Source organism: Hypanus sabinus, chromosome 1 (assembly GCF_030144855.1).
Source record: "Hypanus sabinus isolate sHypSab1 chromosome 1, sHypSab1.hap1, whole genome shotgun sequence".
Lineage (NCBI taxonomy): Eukaryota > Metazoa > Chordata > Chondrichthyes > Myliobatiformes > Dasyatidae > Hypanus > Hypanus sabinus.
Window position 1 is genome coordinate 34,876,530 of NC_082706.1, and position 21,744 is coordinate 34,898,273.

The window sequence follows — 21,744 nt, forward strand, 5'->3', positions numbered from 1 at the left end:
AGAGGCGGTGTAGCGCAGCAACCATGCTAGGCCCCTCCTGTCAGTACTGCCACCTAGTGTTCGATCCCTGGAAGGGCAAGATGCGTGATTATCTGCAGACCGCTGGAAACTACTTTCTCTTGCAGACAACACCAATATATAGAACATGTTATTCAGGGACTTACTTGGGCTATATATTTTTTTGTGTTTACTTGCTATCTTTATACATGCAGTATGTGGCTTGTGCTTTGTACGACTGTTAGAAATGATGTTTTGCACCTTGGCCCTGGAAGAACACTTTCATTTGGTTATATTCATGTATAGTCATATGATAATTAAACCAATTACTATTAGAGCAAAAGTCAAGAGCAAATATTATACTCACTGATCAGTTTGCAATCGAGTTGTTGGGACAACTTCTGGAATTCTGCAAGATACAATTTAAATAAAAGTTAGCGTAACGTCAAGGACCAATAAAATCTTCAAATTTCAACCTCATCCATGACAAAACACAAAGAAGAGCAGAACAATTGACATTGCTATTACTTCATTTATTATGGTAAAGGCAGTCTGGTCATTTGAAACGAAGGTATTGTACAAAATTGGATATTTTTCTCTTGATTGTTGCTGCAACAGCACTTGGGAGCTGTTGAGTACCAAAGTGAAACATTAAGTAAAACCACTTTACATACAAGGAAGTTTTTCAGCTCTGCTGGGAAAAGGGAACAGCCATGGTTGCTGCGCTATTCAACAAAATCAGGGGTGTTTTTTTTAAACCACTGCACCACTTTTATCCACTGACTACAGCCCTTTATGTCCAAAATAGTCTTGAATACATCCACTAACTGCCTCTACTGGCCAAGAAGTCTAAGGTCCATTACACTCTGCACTGAATTAATTGCCAGTTCCTTATTTTGAGACTAGCATTTGGCTTGAATCACCCAGCTTTGGGGGGGGGGGGGGGGGGGGAGAGAGAGAAAATCAACTGTTTCTGCATCATTTTATACATTGCAACATTTTCAATTTAAATTCAATAGAATTATGGTTGATCCTCTATGTCAACCACACCTTTGCAGTATTCTCAAAACAAAGAACTAATCACTTTCTTGAATATAATCTGTAATCTCCACCACCCACAGAGTCATTGAATACCTCAGCACAGAAACAGGTGCTTTGTTCCATCCAGTTCCGCCACATTCCTTTCACCTGCACCTGGACCATGACCTTCCGAACCCCTCTCACCCATGTACCAATCCAAATTTTTCTTTGATGTTGAATTTGATCACTTGCACTGGCAGCTCATTCCACACTCAGCACCCCAAGTGAAGAGTCCCCTTATGATCCCATTTCACCTTTCATCATTAAGCCACGATCTCTAGTTGTCACACCCAACGTCAGTGGAAAAAGCTTACTTGCACTTACTTATACATACACACACGCCTCTCAATTTTGTATAGCTATCAAATATCCCCTCAATCTTCTATATTTTAGGGGAATAAAGTCCCGACCTTTTTTTATTGAGATACAGCACAGAATATGCCCGGTCACCTCAAGCCGTGTCGCACAGTAATCCCCCAATTTAATCGTGGCCTAATCACAAGACAAATTACAATGACCAATTAACCGACTAACCAGTACACGTCTGGAGAAAACTGGAGCACCTGGAGGAAACCCATGCAGTCACGGGAGAACGTACAAGTTCTTTTAAGGACAGCAGAGAGAATCGAAACAAGGTCACCCAAAGCATTGTGTAAACGACTATGCTAACCTACTCAAACTTTCCCTACAACTCAGGTCTTTACGTCCCGGCAACATCTTTGTGAATTTTCTCTGCATTCTTTCATCCTTATTTATACATTCCCTGTGGCCAGGTGACCAAAACTGGAGAAAATATTCCAAATTAGGCCTTATCAAAGTCTTATTTATACACCCTAATTTGCATCCACAGCAAACACCTTCTCCTCTGTAATCTGTATAGGGTGCATGCTGCATTCGCTCATACCTATAGACTGTGTCCATCTCCTGAGTCAATACAGATGCAAAGCATCCATTTATGATCTCCTCCATCTCTTTTAGCTCCAGACATAGATTATCATTTCAATCTTCCAGTGGACCAACTTTATCCCTTGCCATCTCTTTTTGCCCTCTGGATTCAACCAGTGCCTCAATATCTCCTAAAAACCAAGGTTCCTTAACTTGTTATCTTTGCCTTTTATTCTGACAGGAACAGAGAAACTACCGTAAATTCCGGACTATAAGCCGCTACTTTTTTCCCACGCTTTGAACACTGCGGCCTATACTACGATGCGGCTAATGCATGTTTTTTTTTCATGCCGCCAAAAACATTTTGCCTCTTAACAGTAGACCAATAAAATTGATGAGTAGTTCACAGAGGTCCAATGAAATTGTACGATAAATCAAGTGCACTTTCACAATTAAATTATTGTAAATCAGTCATTTGTACTCACCCTCATCAACATGGAAAACACTCGTAGAAAAGCATGCGATGCAGCTTTTAAGTTAAAGGCAATCAATCTGGCGGTTGAAGAAGGAAATCGAGCTGCTGCACATAATCTTGGCATAAATGAATCGATGTTGAGACGGTGGAGACGCCAGCGTGAAGAACTGAGTCAATGCAAAAAGACGACAAAAGCTTTCAGAGGTAATCATAGTAGATGGCCCGAATTTGAAAACCTTCTTGAAGACTGGGTTAACACACAGAGAGCAGGCGGCCGCGGTGTTTCCACCGTGCAGATCAGACTGAAGGCTAAAGCAATCGCCACCAAAATGAAAATCGAAGATTTTAGAGATGGGCCATCGTGGTGTTTTAGATTTATGAGACGAAAAGGCCTGTCCGTCAGGGTACGCACGACTCTGTGTCAGCAGCTCCCTCCCGACCACAAGGAACAACTTGCTAACTTCCGCACAGTCACTCAAACAAAGATAGCGGAGAATTCCATCGGGCCAGATGATATCATAACTATGGATGAAGTACCTTTGACATTTGACCTGCCTCTCACTCGGACTGTTAATAAAAAAGTTGACTCGTCCATCACACTGAAAACAAGTGGCCATGAGAGAACGCATTTTACTTGTGTTCTGAGCTGCACAGCATCCGGACTAAAGCTTCTAGCGATGGTGATTTTTAAGCGGCTGACAATGAAAGTTCAGTGAAAGCTGCCATCAAGAGTACAAACTCAATTCCAGCTGTGATTCCTGGGGGCACCATGAAGTATTTGCAGCCACTGGACATCAGTGTGAACCGGGCATTTAAAGTGGTGCTGCGCGTTGAGTGGGAGGCTTGGATGACGAGCGGCGAGAAATCCTTTACCAAAACAGGACACATGCGAAGAGCATCTTTAACTCAAGTCTGCCAGTGGATCCTAAATGCGTGGAGCCATGTCACAACATCCACCATCACCAGCGGGTTTCGAAAGGCTGGACTGCTGCGTGATGAAGAGGACCGCGTGCGCTCAAGTGAGAGCGACAACGAAGAGACTGAAGTGAGTGACGAGATCCTGAGGTTGTTCAATTCAGACACTGAAGAGGACTTTGATGGTTTTAGTGCGCAGGAGGAAGATGAAGAAGGCGATCAATAACTTTTCCTGCTAGGCTGCAGTATATTTTTTTTACCCGTCGTTAGGAGATATTGGAATGTTGTTCGTGCACTGTTTAGTAAAAAAGTATACGCAACATAATTTGTGTGTTACCGATACGTATGTATATTTAAAAGTAGCGGTGTTACAGGCACTGTTCAAAAAAAAGCATTTGCAATATGTATTTGTTTATGTTACCATAAGGATTTAATTAAAAGTTAAAAAATCCTCACGTGTAATATCTTTCTGTGTAAATATCTCATATTACAATGTGGGACACCTGCGGCTTAAAATCCGGTGCGGCCTGTACAAGTACAAAATTGATTTTCTTTCTAAAATTAGAGCGTGCGGCTTTTAATCAGGTGTGCTCTGTAATCCGGAATCTACGGTAAGTATTCTCAAAATATCATTTTCGTTGGCTTCCCACTTACCAAGTAATCCTTTGCCAGAAAACGGCCTGTCAAAATCCACACTTGTCAGATCATTTCTGATACCATCAGAATTGGCCTTTCTCCAATTTAGAATCTCAACCTGCGGACCAGACCTATCCTTTTCCATAATTACCTTGAAACTACAGGCAACCCCCGGGTTCCACTCCTAAGTCAGTCTTTAAGTCGGATTTGTAGGCAAGTCGGAACAGGTACATCCGGTATTATTTAGCGTCAGTTAGTCAAATGTTTGTCTTAGTATACATTTTACCTTTCTATGCAGACAACACTTAAGAAATGTATGTATTTCAATAATTAAACCACTGCGTTGCTTAGTAATAATTGTAGCTTTCATCGGGACAGGGCCTTTCACATTCTCCATTATTCTCACTTTATCCTTTAAAATTGTTCTGATTGTTGACCAACTGTAGCCTAACGCTTTTCCAATGACCAATGGTGCTTCTCCTCTTTCCGATTGCTTTATTGTTTCCACTTTATTTTCAATCATGATCATTTTCTGTCAATGGAACAGAAACACTACGGATTCAGCAGCAGCCACAGGCGGTGGGTCCTGAGCTCCCCCGGGTCCTAAAGTCCACCCGCATTGAGACAGGTTAAATGGGACCAGTGGGGCTGGAAAAGGGGGGGGGGGGGGGTGGAATCAGGGTGAACCTTGCTAAGAAAAATTTAAGCCAAATACAAAGTTACACATTCAACACAGTGTTAATGGCAACATGATCCAAGTTAAAATGGCGGACAGCATTCTCCTTCCTCAAGCCAACGAATTTTTAATATAATAGGTTTTATGGCAGGCCTTTCGTAAGTACAAGTTGTTCATAAGTTAGACATTCATAACTCGGGGACTGCCTGTAATGGCATTATGATCTCTAGATGCGCAGTGTTCCCTTGCACAAGCTTCTGTCTCATTCCCTCATTGGAGATCTAATATTGCACTCCCTGTGAATGGGGATTCTATGTATTGATTAAAAAAGCTTTCCTGAATACATTTGACAAACTCTTTCCATTGAGCCTTTTACAGTATGAGGGCCCCAGTCAATGTGGAAAAGTAAAATCACCCAATATCGCAACCTTATGTTTCTTGCAACAATCTGTGATCTCTCTACAAATCAAAACTCTGCAAACTGTTGGTGTATATAATCCCATTAACATGATTGTACTGGTTCCTCAGTTCTATCCATATAGCTTCAAAGGATGAGCTCGCCGCTGTGTCATGATGAGCACTGCCATGATATTTTTCCTGTCCACTCACCCCCTCCTCCCTTTTAATCCCACCAGCTCTATCTTGCTTAAAACAATGGAACCTTGGAACATTGAGCTGCCAGTCCTGTCCCTCCTGCAACCAAGTCTCACTAATGGCTACAATGTTTAATTACATGCCCTAAGCGTATCCACCTTTCCTACAATTGAATTGTACACAATTCAGCGCATTCGCCTCACCTTGCTCGATTCTTGACTTGATGTGTAGGCTTAAGAACATCTTTATCCACAACCATTCTACTATCTGTTTGGCACTCTAGTTCCCATACCACTGCAACTTTAGTTTAAACAACTCCACCCCCCCCCCCCACCCTAAGCAGCACCAAGAAACCTTCCTGATATGATACTCCTCTCACTCCAGTTGAAGTGCAAACAGTCCCTTCTATAAAGGTCCCACCTTCCCTGGAAGCCTGAAGCTCTCCCTCCTGTACTAACTGCTTAGACATACGTTAAACTCTATGATCTTCCTGTCTCTGGTTGCATTAACACATGGCGTGGGTAGCCATCCTAATACAACTTAACATCCATCTCCCTGAACTCACTTTGCAGGACCTCATCACCCATCATACCCATGTGATTGGTACTGGTGTGAACCATGACCTCTGGCTGATCATCCTTCTAATTAAGAACACTGTGGACTTGATCCAAGGAGTCCCTGACTTTGGCACCCAGGAGGTAACAAACCATCTGAAAATCACTTCATGTCCACAGAATCTCTTCTTCCCCCTTCCCCCCCCCACCGACTTATCTTCTGAGCCATTTAACCAGACTCAATGCCAGAGACCTGACTGCTGTGGCTTTCCTCTGATAAAGCATTCCACCCAACAGTATCCAAAGTAGTATACTTGTAGTTGAGTGGTACAGCCACTGGTGTACTCTGTCTAACCCTTTCCTCCCTCCTGACAGTCAGGCAGTTACTGGTGATGTGTACCTTGGGTGTAACTATCTTCCTGTAAACTGTTTATCAAACTCTCAGCCTCCTGGATGATCCAGTGTTCATCAGTTCCAGCTCAAACTCCTTAACGTGGTCTGCTGGAAGCTGCAGCTGGATGCACTTCTTGTAGATATAGTCTTCAGGGACAGTTGAAGTCTTCCTGCCTTCCCACAAGAGGAGCATTTCAGTATCTGTCTAGCATCCTCACTGTTCTAAATGTGCAATAAAAAAATTATTAAAAAACTCGACACGTGGCCTATTGCCTTTCTTCAGGGAAGCCTTGATGAGCCAAAGTCTCAACTGCCCACCCACAATAGCTGTTCCACTTAAACCTAGCTCTTTTTTTTCTCTATTGAACAATGCCAAGTGCTTAATTATGAATAATTCAATGTCTCCTGAGGACTGTGGTGTGCAGAATGTGTAGACTGCCCTTGATCGCTTCTTTTAATATCTCTCTCTCACTCACACACACACACAAAGAACGCAGGAGTAACTCCACAGATCAGGTAGCATTGAGGTTGGAAAATAGTGAACGTTTTGGGCTGAAATGCTTTATCAGGTCTCGAAGGGTTAGATTGAGAAACTGAGGCTTCTACGAGAAGAGGTGGAGGCTAAGGCGACCTCATACAGTTCTCTTTCTTTGTTATTACACAGGTAGGGGACTGAAAATTTTGGACCTGTTATTTTGAGAGGGGTTGCTGTTAAGTCAATGTGTTGCTGATTGCCCAAGTGTGAACTTTGGTGAATGTCAGGACTCAGTGAGGAGCACAAGCAACAGTATGGCACGATATTGTATATTTTTGTCTCTCTTTTCCCTCAAAGCTTTCTAGTTGTGGCAGGTGAGCTCAGCCCTGTGCCATACTCCTCCTGCACTATCTAGGAACTCAGGGAGGCACCAGATTCCAGGTGCAGGATGTGTTCAGCTACCACTTCTGGCAGACTACATGCCCACCCTGGAGTTGTGAATAGTTCATCTTGGAGCATCCGTGATGCGGAGAACGTTGTGGATAATAAACATTTAGTGAGTTGGCCACACCACAGAGAAACGTAGGGAACAGGTGACCTACAGGCAGATCAGTAGCAGGAAGTTAGTTTAGGAGACTCCTGGGCTGATATCCAACCTCAAAACACATACACCACTTTGTGTTGGGAGAGATGGCTCATCAGAAAGCAGCAGCAGTCAAGATCATGGCTCCCCAGGAGGTCAGGAAACCAAGTGGCAGAGCCATCATGATAGGAGATTCCATGGTAAGGAGAATAGCAGTTTCTACGGCCGCAAATAGGACTCGTTTTGGGGTGCTACCTCCCAGGTGTAAGGACCAGGGATATCTCAGAGCAGCTGCAGGGCATTGTGGAAGGGGAGAGTGATGGCCATTTGTCATTGCACGTGTATATACCAACAATTCAGGAAAAAAGTGGGAGAAGGTTTTGCCACTTGGGTTCTTAGAGATAAATTAAGTAATAACCTCAGGATTGCTAAATGTCACGTCAGTCAGTACGAACTGCAATGTAGTTAGGATGAGTATGTGGCTCAACTAGTAGTGCAGGAAGGGAAGGTTTCATGAACAGAGCCTCGCTTCATTCTTTATTTCTATTTTTGCAGTTCGAGTTTTTTCTATCATTTATTGCAATGTTCTGCTGCCACAAAGACAACAAATTTCAAGACACATGCTGGTGATACTAAACCTGATTCTGAAAGCATTAGAACTGGTTCCAGGGAGGTGGGACCAGTACAAAGTGGACAGTCTACACCTGGGCAGGACAGGGATCAGTACCCTAGGGGGATTGTTTGCTAGTGCTGTTGGGAGGGTTTAAAATAATATAGCAGGGCGGTGGGAAGCCAAGAAGAAAGAGGGGAAAACTATAAAAGCACCAGAACAAGAAGGTTATAAAACAGAAAAGCAACAGTGGACTACAGAAAAATCAAATGCAAAAACACAGGTCACCGGATTCTGAAAGGATAAACAGCATAAGGACACTATCTGAATGCCTCTGGTATTTGACACAAGATCAGTGAGGGATAGGCAGGAAGGTAAGGGAGGCAGAAAAGCACTCTTCTAAGCATTCTGCAAGGGAGCAGAACGCCCAAGTCCATCTGGGTAGATTATGAACAAGAACGGACGGGTGGGGGAGAAATCACTGGTGGAAGTTGACTATAGGAAACCGAATCACAGCAGTATAGTAGCACAGGCAATAAACCAAGATATATCTAATGCATTTAAGAATGAAACAGCATGGGGGATTAGGTGCCATCTTAGATCTGGTTCTGTGTAATGACACAAGATAAAATTAATGATTTTGCAGTTAGGAATCCTCTTGGCTAGAGTAATCAGAATATGGTTGAATTGCTCAAAAATTGAAAGGTGCCATCTACTAAAACCAGAGATTAACATCTAAGCCAGGGAGACGAGGACAGGATGAGGGAGGAACAGGCTAAGGTACAATGGACTATCAGGTGGGACAGTTGAGGAACAGTGGAAGACTTTCAGACAGGCTATCACCATGCTCAGTAAAAGTATAGAGAGTCAGCCTTGAACAACTAAGCAATAAAAGAAGGCATCCAGCTAAAAGCTCATGTCCACAAGTTGCCAAAAGCAGTAGTTAACTGGAAGATTGGGAAAACCTTTAAAACCAAAGAAATACTAAGTAAGCAATACAGAAAAGAGATTATGAAAGCAAACTAGCACAAATCTTAAGTGATTTTTTTTATATATATATAATTGTGTGAAATGGCAAAGAATGTAGGTCCCTTTGTGATTGTATTGGGTTCACTGTCTGCATAGCCCTAAACTGAAAAGGAGATTTTAAGCCCTATCTAATATAGACTGTATGTACGAGTACCCTCACGATAGGGAGGGTTTACTTTATCAACCTACTCTTCAACGACTAGCTTACTTCCCTATTTAGTCTCTGAAGCAAAGTCTAGCTGCCAATAGTGATGAGTTCCTCCTCCCTACCAAGGAGGAGATACTTCTAGCTAACATAGTTTAAACACACTATTTTATCTTTAATTATACCTGTTTAAATTTAGGCAAATAGTTCTTAGCACACATCTAACACTCCGATAAATTCTGATTTAAAAATTATTTCCAAATTACAAAAGTTTTAAGCTACAAAGGATTTCCAAGCACAAGTACGAATCTTACAAACTAAAATAACCTACCAAAGAGCTGCAAATGAACAAACCAAAGAATGTGGAATGGATTCTAATTCTTCTTTGTCACCGTCTGTCATTCGCTTTGTCATTCCTAACAACTCCAATGCTTTTTAACGTATATATTGTTTTGTTATTAATAGATATTGTATGTTTTTCCAGGTACCTTTGCTAATACAAAGTAATTCATACAAATGGTCTAAAGTCCTCTAGGGACAGTAATCTCAAACACCCAAATTTAATGCTGTGAGGGCTGACTCTCCGAGAACACGAATATCCCAACTATTGATTGATCATACCCATGACTGTATTTAATAAGCTAAGTGACAATCAGTCTGGTCTGCAAGTTTCCTTAAACTTTGCCATCACCAAAACGGTGCAAATAATTTGCCCAGTGTTGTCTGATTTGATGCAGGCCAATTATCATAACCCCATTATCTTTCATTGATTAAACTTGGGCCTGCTAGACCTCATTGTTTGCTTGCTAATTAGTTGAGCAAGGAATACTGGTTAGAAGTTTAACTGTCACAAACACTGACACTTTGCAAAGATCATGTTGCTGAGCCAGAAAGCTGAGGATGGCATTTACCCTCTTGGGCCCCGGAAAGTTAACATCCATTACACCCTGGAAGGTGAGAAGGTACATATACTCATATGTACAATGAAAAGCCTTCTTTGCATAGTGTTTATACAAATCAAGTTATTACACAGTGCATTGAGCTAATAAGGTTAAACAGTAACAATACAGAATAAAGCGTAAAAGATCCTGAAAAGGTGCAGTGCAGGTAAACAAAGTAACGTCCATCTTATCTTAGAGATCCATTCATGAGTCTGATATAGTGTGATTGAAATTGTCCATCAGCCTGGTGGTAGGCGCTTTCAGGCTTTTCTGTCTTCTGCCTGATGGGAGAGGGAAGAGGAGAGAAATCTCCATGGTAGCTTGAATCTTCAATTATGCTGGTTGCTTTACTGAGACAATGACGTGCCAGCTTCTCACTGCTGCCAACAAGGTGAAGGTAAAGGAGCCTGATGAGACACTTCAGGCTGTCCTTAGGAACAGTTTTTCCCCCTTCACCATCAGATTTCTGAATGAACAATGAACCCATGTACACTATCTCATATACATATACCCATTTATTAACATAATTCATAGTCTTCCTTTTACTGTGTATTGCGATGTACAGCTGCCACAAAGCAACAAATTTCACGACATATGCCAGTGATATTGAATCTGATTCCGAGCCACAGAGTGTGAGGCTGGTTTCCATGATGTGCTATGTGCACAACTCTGCCGTTTTCCCTATGGTCACATGCAGAGCAGCTGCCTTACCAAGTCAGTATGCATCCAGACACAATGCATTGATGAGACGACAGGGATATGTAGCCTCCCGAGGAAGTAGAGGCATTGCTGAGCCTTCTTGGCTGTGACATCAACATGGTTGGATCATGACAGCCTGTTAGTAATGTTCATATCTGGGAACTGAAGCTCTCAATTCTCTCAACCGCAACACAGTTGATGTGAACGAGAGCACGTGCACTGCTCTCCTTTCTCAATTCACTGACCAGCTCTTTTATTTGGTTAAAATTGAGGGAAAGGTTGTTGTCATGACACCATGTCACTAAGCTCTCTCTCCTTCCTGTACTCCAATTCATTACTTGAGACACTGCCCACTACAGTGGTATAATTTGTTTAGATTAATTGTGGAGGTATTGCTGTCTATCTTTGCTGATTGAGTCTGTTGGTCAGAAAGTCAAGGTTCCAGTTACAGAAGGAGGCATTAAATTAACTCCCAGGTTTCGGAACGTGGTGATAGGTTTGCTTGGATAAATAGTATTGAAGCTATAGTCAATAGACAATGGGGAACTAACATTGGATCATGTGAAAGTGGCCAAGGCCTTGAATGACTGTTTTGTGTCACAGTGAAAGACATGTCTAACTTCACAAAGAGAAATGATGTGGATGAGATGGAAGGTGTCACTAAAAACATAGTGATGAACTAAGTTGTGAGTCTAAACATAGACAAGTCCTGATGGAATGAATGAACTGAAAGAAATGGTGGAAATTATAGCAGAGTCGTTTGAGATAGTTTACCAAAATTCTCTAGGCAGATTCCTGCAGATTGGTAGACAGTAAATGTCACACCACTGCTTACTAAAAAGGCTGCTGGCAAAAGACATAACAATAGGCCAGTTAGTTCTGTGTCCATTGTTAGGAAAATGTTTGAATATATCATTAAGGAAGTAGTGAGGTATCTGGACAGAAGCGGTATCATTAGGCAGACAGCGTGGACTCATGAACGGCCAGCCCTGCTTGACAAACTGACTGTAGTAATCTCTGGATTGCTGCCTGTGCCATGCAGCAGTGAGGGTAGAAACAAATTAGGAAATTTTGGGAGATGAATGTGTGGTTGAGGAATTGGTAAAGGAGACAGGGTTTCAAATTTGTGCACCATAGGGATCTCTTCAGGAGAATGTATAACATGTAGAAAAAGGACAGGTTACACCTGAACGTGAGGGGGGACTAATATCCTTGCAGACAGATTTGCTAGAGCTGTTAGGAAGGTTTAAAGTGCAAACACGAGGAAATCTGCGGATGCTGGAAATTCAAACAACACCACACGCAAAATGCTGGTAGAACACAGCATCTAGGCAGCATCTATAGGGAGAAGCGCTGTCGACGTTTCGGGCAGAGACCCTTTGTCAGGACTAACCGAAAGGAAAGATAGTAAGAGATTTGAAAGATTTGAAAGGTTTAAAACTAGTTTGGCAGGTGAATTGGAAATAATAGGACAGAAGGAGAGGCAGTAGTGACTGTGAGGAAACAAAAGTCAATGGGATGGGCTGAGGTGAATCTATTTGAATGCAGGTACTGTATCAGGAACAAAGGAGATAAAACATTGAACTATAACATTGTAGCCATTCCAGAGACTTGCCTGTCACAAGGACAGGAAGAGCCACTGGATACTCTTGGGTTTAAATGTATCAAAGGGGACAAGGGAATAAAAGAGACAGGGGATGAGGAATACAGTGGTGCTGTTGGACTCCAAGCCAAGCCGAAATGCAGGGGGACAAGGCCCCCTTCTCTATCCCTCAGTCTTCCAGTGCATTTGCTGGAGAACAAGACTGAGGACCTGAGGTCAAGATTGTTGTATCGGAGGGATGCAAGGAACTATTGTATTCTATGTTTGAGTGAAACTTGGCTGAGTGAAACCAGGAGGCTTTTCAATTTACCAAATGAACTGAATTGCTGGTTTGGAAAAGCCAAAGAGCAGTGGGGGGGGGGGGGGTGTATTTCATGATAAACTCTCGGTGGTGTTCTGATGCGGCAGTTTTGTTGAACTCTGGTTCCCCCGAACTTGTACACCCAATGGTCAAATGTCATTCATTCTGCTTACCGAAGGAGTTCTCCATAATCCTGACTGTAATTCACATACCACCAGTGGCCGACTATAATCAAGCCCTTGAGATACTTGATGCCATCTCCAAACAAGAAACTGTCCATCCCAACACATTTCAGATCATACTTAGGGATTTCAACCAGGCTGGTTTGAATAAAGCGCTGCCCAATTACCACCAGCATATAACCTGTAGCATCAGAGGTCCCAATACTTCAGACCACTGTTATACTAAGGTAAGGAATGCATACCGTACCAAGACTGCATTTCGGTAAATCTGATTACTTAGCTGTCCAGGCAGAGGCTAAACAGCAAGCTCCAGAGATTAGAACAAAGAGGCGATCACGGGAGACAGAGATCCAGCTATGGGTTTGCTTTGAGTCTCTGGACTGTGCATCTGAATGTATACCCCATCGTTGTCACAGACTCTATTAAAACATTTGTCAATGAGTGTGTCCTTACAAAGTCAGTCTTCTCCAATCAGAATCCCCGGATGAACCATGAGACCCGCAATCTACTGAAAGCCAGATCAGAGGCATTCAAGTCTGGTGACCAAGAAAGTTACACGAGGGGTAGGTGCGATCTCTGGGCAAAGTGGCAAGTCCGGACTAAACCTGAATCAAAGATGCTCGACAGCTGTAGCAGGGCTTGAATACTACTACCCGTATTAAAGGTAAATCAAACCATGAAGGCAACAGCGGAGCTTCACTTCTCAATGTGTTCAGAGCCTTCTGTGCTCACTTTCACCATCAGAGCACGGAGGAGTCATCACGAATTTTACCTTAAATGACACAACTGAACTGGCCTCTACTACTTCTCATTCCACACAGCTATCACTCTTTGAGTAAAGAAATACCCCCTCGTGTTTCCCTTAAACTTCTGCCCCCTAACTCTCAAATCATGTCCTCTAGTTTGAATCTCCCCTACTCTCAATGGAAACAGCCTGTTCACGTCAACTCTATCTATCCCTCTCAAAATTTTAAATACCTCGATCAAATCCCCCCTCAACCTTCTACGCTCCAATGAATAGAGACCTAACTTGTTCAACCTTTCTCTGTAACTTAATTGCTGAAACCCAGGTAACATCCTAGTAAATCGTCTCTGCACTCTCTCTAATTTATTGATATCTTTCCTATAATTCGGTGACCAGAACTGCACACAATATTCCAAATTTGGCCTTACCAATGCCTTGTACAACTTTAGCATTACATCCCAACTTCTGTACTCAATGCTTTGATTTATAAAGGCCAGCGTTCCAAAAGCCCTCTTCACCACCCTATCTACATGAGACTCCACTTTCACGGAACTATGCACAGTTATTCCTAGATCTCTCTGTTCCTCTGCATTCCTCAATGCCCTACCATTTACTCTGTATGTTCTATTTGGATTATTCCTGCCAAAATGTAGAACCTCACACTTCTTAGCATTAAACTCCATCTGCCAACGTTCAGCCCATTCTTCTAACTGGCATAAATCTCCCTGCAAGCTTTGAAAATCCACCTCATTATCCACAACACCTCCTACCTTAGTATCATCGGCATACTTACTAATCCAATTTACCACCCCATCATCCAGATCATTTATGTATATTAGAAACAACATTGGGCCCAAAACAGATCCCTGAGGCACCCCGCTAGTCACCGGCCTCCATCCCGATAAACAATTATCCACCACTACTCTCTGGCATCTCCCATCTAGCCACTGCAGCACTTATATTATTTTATTACTCCAGCATTAATACCTAACGACTGAACCTTCTTAACTAACCTTCCATGTGGAACTTTGTCAAAGGCTTTGCTGAAGTCCATATAGACTACATCCACTGCCTTACCCTCGTCAACATTCCTCGTAACTTCTTCAAAAAATTCAATAAGGTTTGTCAAACATGACCTTCCACGCACAAATCCATGCTGGCTACTTCTAATCAGATCCCGTCTATCCAGATAATTATAAATACTATCTCTAAGAATACTTTCCATTAATTTACCCAACACTGATGTCAAACTGACAGGTCTATAATTGCTAGGCTTCCTTCTAGAACCCTTTTTAAACAATGGAACCACATGAGCAATACGCCAATCCTCTGGCACAATTCCTGTTTCTAATGACATAGTAAAGATCTCCGTCAGAGCTCCTGCTATTTCTACACAAACTTCCCTCAAGGTCCTGGGGAATATCCTGTCAGGACCCTGAGATTTATCCACTTTTAAATTTCTTAAAAGCGCCAGTACCTCCACCTCTTTAATTGTCACAGGTTCCATAACTTCCTTACTTGTTTCCCACACCTTAGACAATTCAATATCCTTCACCTTAGTGAATACTGAAGAGAAGAAATCATTCAAAATCTCTCCCATCTCCTTCCACACATAGCTGACCACTCTGATTCTCTAAGGGTCCAATTTTGTCCCTCACTATCGTCTTGCTTTTAATACAACTGTAGAAACCTTTCGGATTTACTTTCACCTTATTTGCCAAACCAACCTCGTATCTTCTTTTAGCTTTTCTAATCTCTTTCTTAAGATTCCTTTTACATTCTTTATATTCCTCGAGCAATTCCTTTACTCCATGCTGCCTATACCTATTGTAGACATCCCTCTTTTTCTGAACCAAATTTCTAATATCCCTTGAAAACCATGGTGCTCTCAAACCTTTAACCTTTCCTTTCACCCTAACAGGAACATAAAGATTCTGTACCCTCATAATTTCACCCTTAAATGACCTCCATTTCTCTATTACATCCTTCCCATAAAACAACTTGACCCAATCCACTCTCTCTAAATCCCTTCGCATCCCCTCAAAGTTAGCCTTTCTCCAATCAAAGATCTCAACTCTAGGTCCAGTCCTGTCCTTCTCCATAATTATATTGAAGCTAATGCTATTGTGATCACTGGACCCGAAGTGCTCCCCAACACATACATCTGTCAGCTGACCTATCGCATTCCCTAACAGGAGATCCAACACTGCCCCATCTCTAGTCGGTACTTCTATGTATTGTTGCAAAAAACTATCCTGCATACATTTCACAAACTCTAAACCATCCAGCCCTTTTACAGAATGAGCTTCCCAGTCTACGTGTGGAAAATTAAAATCTCCCACAATCACCACCTTGTGTTTACTACAAATATCTGCTATCTCCTTACACATTTGCTCTTCCAACTCACGCGCCCCATTAGGTGGCCTATAATACACTCCTATCAGTGTTACTGCACCTTTCCCATTCTTCAATGGCCTCCCTAGAGGAGCTCTCTAATCTATCCTTCCAAAGCACCGCCATAAGATTTTCTCGGACAAGCAATGCAACACCTCCTCCTCTGGCCCCTCCTACTCTATCACACCTGAAGCAACTAAATCCAGGAATATTTAGTTGCCAATCACACCCTTCCTGCAACCATGTTTCACTAATAGCTACAACATCATAATTCCAAGTATCAATCCACGCTTTAAGCTCATCCACCTTTCTTACAATGCTCCTTGCATTAAAATAGATACATTTAAGATACTCTCCATCTCCTCCTCTCTTTCCATCCCTAACAATGCATTCAAATTTATTATCCTTTTCTTTCTTCTCCCCTACATCTTCGGGCTGAGCGCATCCCTTCTCCATCACCTGCCTTTCCTCCCTCACACACTGTCTATTTACTTGCTCCACTGGTGAACTAACTTCCTCTCCCATAGTCTCCTCAAATAGTCTCCCGCCCCCCCCCCCCATCTTACTAGTTTAAAGTCCGCCCTGTAGCCCTAGCAAACCTCCCCGCTAGGATATTGGTCCCCCCACGATTCAAGTGTAACCCGTCCTTCTTGAACAGGTCACTCCTGCCCCAGAAGAGGTCCCAATGATCCAGAAACTTGAATCCCTGCCCCCTGCTCCAATCCCACAGCCACGCATTCATCCTCCACCTAATTCTATTCCTACACTCACTGTCGCGTGGCACAGGCAGTAATCCCGAGATTACTACCTTTGCGGTCCTTCTTCTTAACTGCCTTCCTAACTCCCTATACTCTCGTTTCACGACCTCTTCCCCTTTCCTACCTATGTCATTGGTACCTACATGTACCACGACCTCTGTCTCCTCACCCTCCCACTTCAGGATATCTTGGACGCGATCAGAAACGTCCCGAACCCTGGCACCAGGGAGGCAAATTACCATCCGGGACTCCCGGTCACCTCCACAGAAACGCCTGTCTGAGCCCCTGACTATTGAGTCCCCTATTACTATGGACCTCTTTCTTCTAACCCTACCCTTCTGAGCTACAGGGCCGTCCTCTGTGCCGGAGGCTCGGCCACTGTCAATCCCACCAGGTAGGCTGTCCCCCCCCCCAACAGTACTCAAACATGAGTACTTATTGTCAATTACAGCCACTGGGGTACTCTCTAGTACCTGCCTCTTCCCCTTCCTGACTGTAACCCACCTATCTGCCTCCTGTGGTCCCGGAGTGACCACCTGCCTGTAACTCCTCTCTATCACCTCCTCACTCTCCCTGACCAGGCGAAGGTCATCGAGCTGCAGCTCCAGTTCCCTAACTCGGTCCCTCAGGAGCTGCAGTTCGGCGCACCTGGCGCAGATGTGGAAGTCCGGGAGGTTCGGAGACTCCAGGATCTCCCACATCCGACACCGAGAACAACAAGCTGCCCTCACACTCATACCTCCCAAATAACTGAAAATACAAGAACTAAAAGATAAGCCTACTGTGCCCTCTTCCGCCTAAGCCCTCTGAGCCCAAGCCCTACACTCTGTGCCCGGCTCACTCCGCTGCCCGCAAACGAAGCTGCCGCTTCTTAAGGCGGTGTTCTTTATATATCTTCCCTCCTTCCCGGGCCTCCTTCACGCGCCTGCGCAGTCCCGCCTCTCAGAACTCCGATCTGAGAAGCAATTGGACAATTTGAAAATGGCCACCGCCGCACTTCCTCTCAAGCCTCGCTGTCCTCTTCCAAAAGAGGACATATTCAAGTTTGCTGATGACACCACTGTAGTAGGCTGAAACAAAGGTGCTGATGAATCAGCATCTAGGACAGGCATGGGCAAACGGCAGACGGACATTTCTGTGGTTGGTATGATGCCTCCTTGGTGCCCATTATGAAGGGGTCACTGGAGAAAGATGGCCATGGTTGCTACTGTAAGTAGCGAAAGGCATGTGGGGCATTACCGGTAATTTTGAGAATTTAGGAAGGAATAAGAAGCAGGACCTCAAAGATGACAATGTGTGGATTACTCCCAGTCCTGTACATCAGTGAACTCAGAAGCAATAATATGGTGTGGAAGGGCACATGAGAGGACAGACAGGAGAAAGCACTGGTCCTGCATCACTGGAACTAATGCTGGGGGAGGGAGAACCTGCACGGTCTAGATCAGGCATGGGCAAACTACGGCCCGCGGGCCATATGCGGCCCGTTAAGCTTTTTAATCCGGCCCGCAGAACTTGATGAAATTATATTAATAAACCTTGTTAACGTTTTTTCCCCGCAATTCTGGCGTTTTCCCAATAGATGACGCACTCTTATATACATTGACCTTTGTTGAGGTGCAGCGTATTACTCCACATTTGCGCTTTACTGTTTGTTCGGCTCAACCTATTTGTGTGAACAGGCGTTCAGCGTCATGAACATCAACAAAGTCAGCCACAGATCCAAGTTAACTGACCAACACCTCAGATCCATCCAGAGAATCGCCACAACAAAACTAAATCCAGACTTTGATGCAATGGCTAAAAAGGGAGACCAACAACACTGTTCCCACTGAAATTAAAAATAAGTTTCTTCGTTGTGTTGTCTAAAAAATGCATTTGAAAATATTTTTTTCAATTAGCCTTACATGTTACATGTCATTTCTGTTAAGTGATGGACATGAGTAGTGCGCAGGTGCACGTACGTTCTCAAAATAAAAAATACGCTCCAGATCAAATAACACGCTCCGCATACTGGCGCGCTGTCATTGTTCTGTCCTTGTGCTGGTCATTGTTGAGTTTTGGCACAGGGGACAATTGAATAAGAAGGAGCAGGACAAGTAGACCTGCATCTCCTACCGTTTTTGAAATAAAGACAGGCAGGAGGAGAGTGATGATGATAATATCTTGAAGGATAACAGAATTTTCAGTGCTTTAAAATAATAACTGTTACTATTAAAAAAAGCTGTATTTTATTCATTTAATTTTCAGTTTTAAAAGTCATTTGAATAAATAGCTAAATACCATGGGACTTCAAAGACATATTTTGTTGTAATGCATTTGTTCATTTTCAATTGAAATTAAAGCACATGTTTTCTACATATCCCATGATATTTTATTTTCTCTTATGAGGTGTATTACCAAAACACTCCGTCCATCTGCTCCTGGTCCGGCCCCCCTGTCAAATTTTAGAACCCTTTGTGGCCCACAAGTCAAAAAGTTTGCCCACCCCTGATCAAGTAGCAAGACTGACGATCTGGCTGAGTGGTGCCACAACAACAACCTCTTGCTACTCAGTATCAGCAAGACCAAGGAACTGTTTATTGACTTCAGAAGGAAACCAGAGGTCCACGAGCCAGTCCCCATCAGGGGATTAGATGTGGAGACAGTCTGCAACATTAAGTTCCTCGTTGTTATTATTTCGGAATACCTGTCCTTGGCATAAGTGCAATTACAAAGAAAGCACAGCAGTGCCTCTACTTCCTTAGGAGTTTGTGAAGATTAGGCTTGATTGATATCTACAACTTCAACAAACTTCTGCAGATGTGTAGTGGAGAGTATATCAACTGGCTGCTTCACAGCCTGGTATGGAAACACCAATGCCCTTGAACAGAAGATCCTACAAGAAAAAAGTGGATATGTCCCAGTCCATCAAAGGTAGAGCCCTCCCCACTATTGAGCACATTTACAAGAAACAATGTCAGAGCAAAGCAGTAACTATCATCAGGGACCCCCACTAACTAGGATATGCACCCTTCTTTTTGGTGGTACAGGAGCCTCAGGACTCAAACCACCAGGTTGGAACAGTTTTGACCCTTCAACCATCAGGTTTTTGAACCAAAGGTGATAAGCTTCACCTGACAAAGGTAGTCCTGACGATGGGTCTCGGCCTGAAACGTCGACAGTGCTTCTCCCTATAGATGCTGCCTGGCCTGCTGTGTTCCACCAGCATTTTGTGTGTATTGTGTTAAACTTCACTCATCTTCACTTGCCCCATCATTGAAACAACAGACTCTTCATTTGATTTTTCTTCTTTATTTTTGAATTTGCACAATTTGTTGTGTGGATACCCAAGTTAGGTAGTCTTCCATTGATTCCATTATGATTATCAATCTATAGATTTACAGCATACGTCCACAAGAAAAAGAAACTCAGGGTTGTTTATGGTGACATATGTACTTTGATAATTCATTTACTTGCCCCTTTAAAGCAATGAACCTGGCCAGGTGACAGATCTCTCAGGGAAGAATGTTCACTGGGAACTCACCAACCTTTACTATAGCTTTAGAGAGGGAGAAAAACGGACAGTATGGGAAGTTTCAGTTTGGAGAGGGGAAATTATGATGCTGTTAGGCAGGAACTTGGGAACATAAATTGTAAATGGGTGTACAAAACGAAATGCACAGTAGAAACGTTGAGACTTTTTTTTTAAGACACCACTATCATGGGGTACTGGTTGGGTTTGTCCCATTGAGGCAGAGAAAGGATGGTTAAAGAAACCATGGTTAACAAGAGGACTGGAGCATCTAGTCATGAGGAAGAAAGAAGCTTAAGATTTAGGAAGCTAGGATCACAGAGGGCTCCTGAGGTTTACGAGGTAGCCAGGGAGGAGCTGAAGAATGGATTTTAGAGGGGGCTTGAGAAGGCCCAAGTAGGATTAAGGAAAACCCCACACATGAAGAATAGAAAAATGAATAGTGAAGGTAGGACTGATCAGGAATAGAAGAGGAAATGCACCCTTAATAAACAGATGATGGGGGCGAGAAGAAAGAGGGCAAATGTTACTCTCCTGATCAAGAAATGGAGTATAGTATTCCTTAGGAATTATAGACCAGTCAGTCTTACTGCAGTGGTAGACAAGTTATTGGAGAAAATTCTTGAAGACAGAACTTACAAAAATAATCTTGTCAGGGATAGTCAGCATGAACTTGTGGGAGGGAGGGGCAGGTCTGCCTAACAAGCCTGATTGAATTCACGAGGATGTGATCAACCACATTGATGAAGATAGAGCAGTAGTTGCACTGTACATGGATTTCAGTAAGGCATTTGATAAGGTTCCCTGTGGTAAGCTCATTCAGAAAATCAGGAAGCATGGGATCCAGGGAGATCTGGCTGCATCCATTCAGAAGGCAGATGATGGAGTAGATGGAGCTTATTCCGCCTGGCAGTTGATGACAGGTGATGTTCCGCAGGGATCTGCTCTGTGGGCCTCTGTTCTTTCTGATTTTTATAAGTGACTTGCATGAGGAAGTAGAAATGTGAGTTAGGAAGTTTTCAGATGACACGAAGGTTTGTAGAGTTGTGGATAGTAAAGAAGGTTGTAGTAGGTCACAATGTAACAATGACAGAATGCAGAGCTCAGCTGAGAAGTGGCAGATATTTTTCAGTCCAGAAAATTGTGAAGCAATTCACTTTGCAAAGTGAGGAGTCTCAGCATGAAATGTCAACTATACTCTTTTCCACAGAGGCTGTCTGGCCTCCTTTCCTCTGGGGGGGGGGGGGGGGGGTTGTTGCCTTCTCCCTGGTAGGCTCCAGTACAAGCTACTCTAAGAATCCATCATGGAGGCACTCCACAAGTTCCCTTTCTTGGGGTCCAGTACCAACCTGATTTTCCCAGTCTACCTGCATGTTGAAATCCCCCATGACAACCGTAGCATTAACTTTGCGACGTGCTAATTTTAATTCTTGATTTAACTTGCACCCTTTATCCAGGCTACTATTTGGGGGCCTGTAGGTAACTCCCTTTAGAGTCTTTTTGCCCTTGCAATTTCTTAGTTCTGTATCTCCTGATTCTATGTCACCCTTCGCAAGGGACTGA

The 21,744-nt window shown here is 43.2% G+C and overlaps 1 protein-coding gene across 1 annotated transcript in view; it reads right to left on the reverse strand.

Moving 5' to 3' along the window:
- zgc:152830 (uncharacterized protein LOC767682 homolog) overlaps positions 1-21,744 on the reverse strand; it is a 70,046-nt gene that overhangs the window by 41,106 nt on the left and 7,196 nt on the right. Inside the window, exon 2 of the mRNA XM_059966725.1 lies at positions 365-406. Within this exon, the coding sequence (XP_059822708.1) occupies positions 365-406 (42 nt within the window). The remainder of the gene's footprint in view (positions 1-364; positions 407-21,744) is intronic.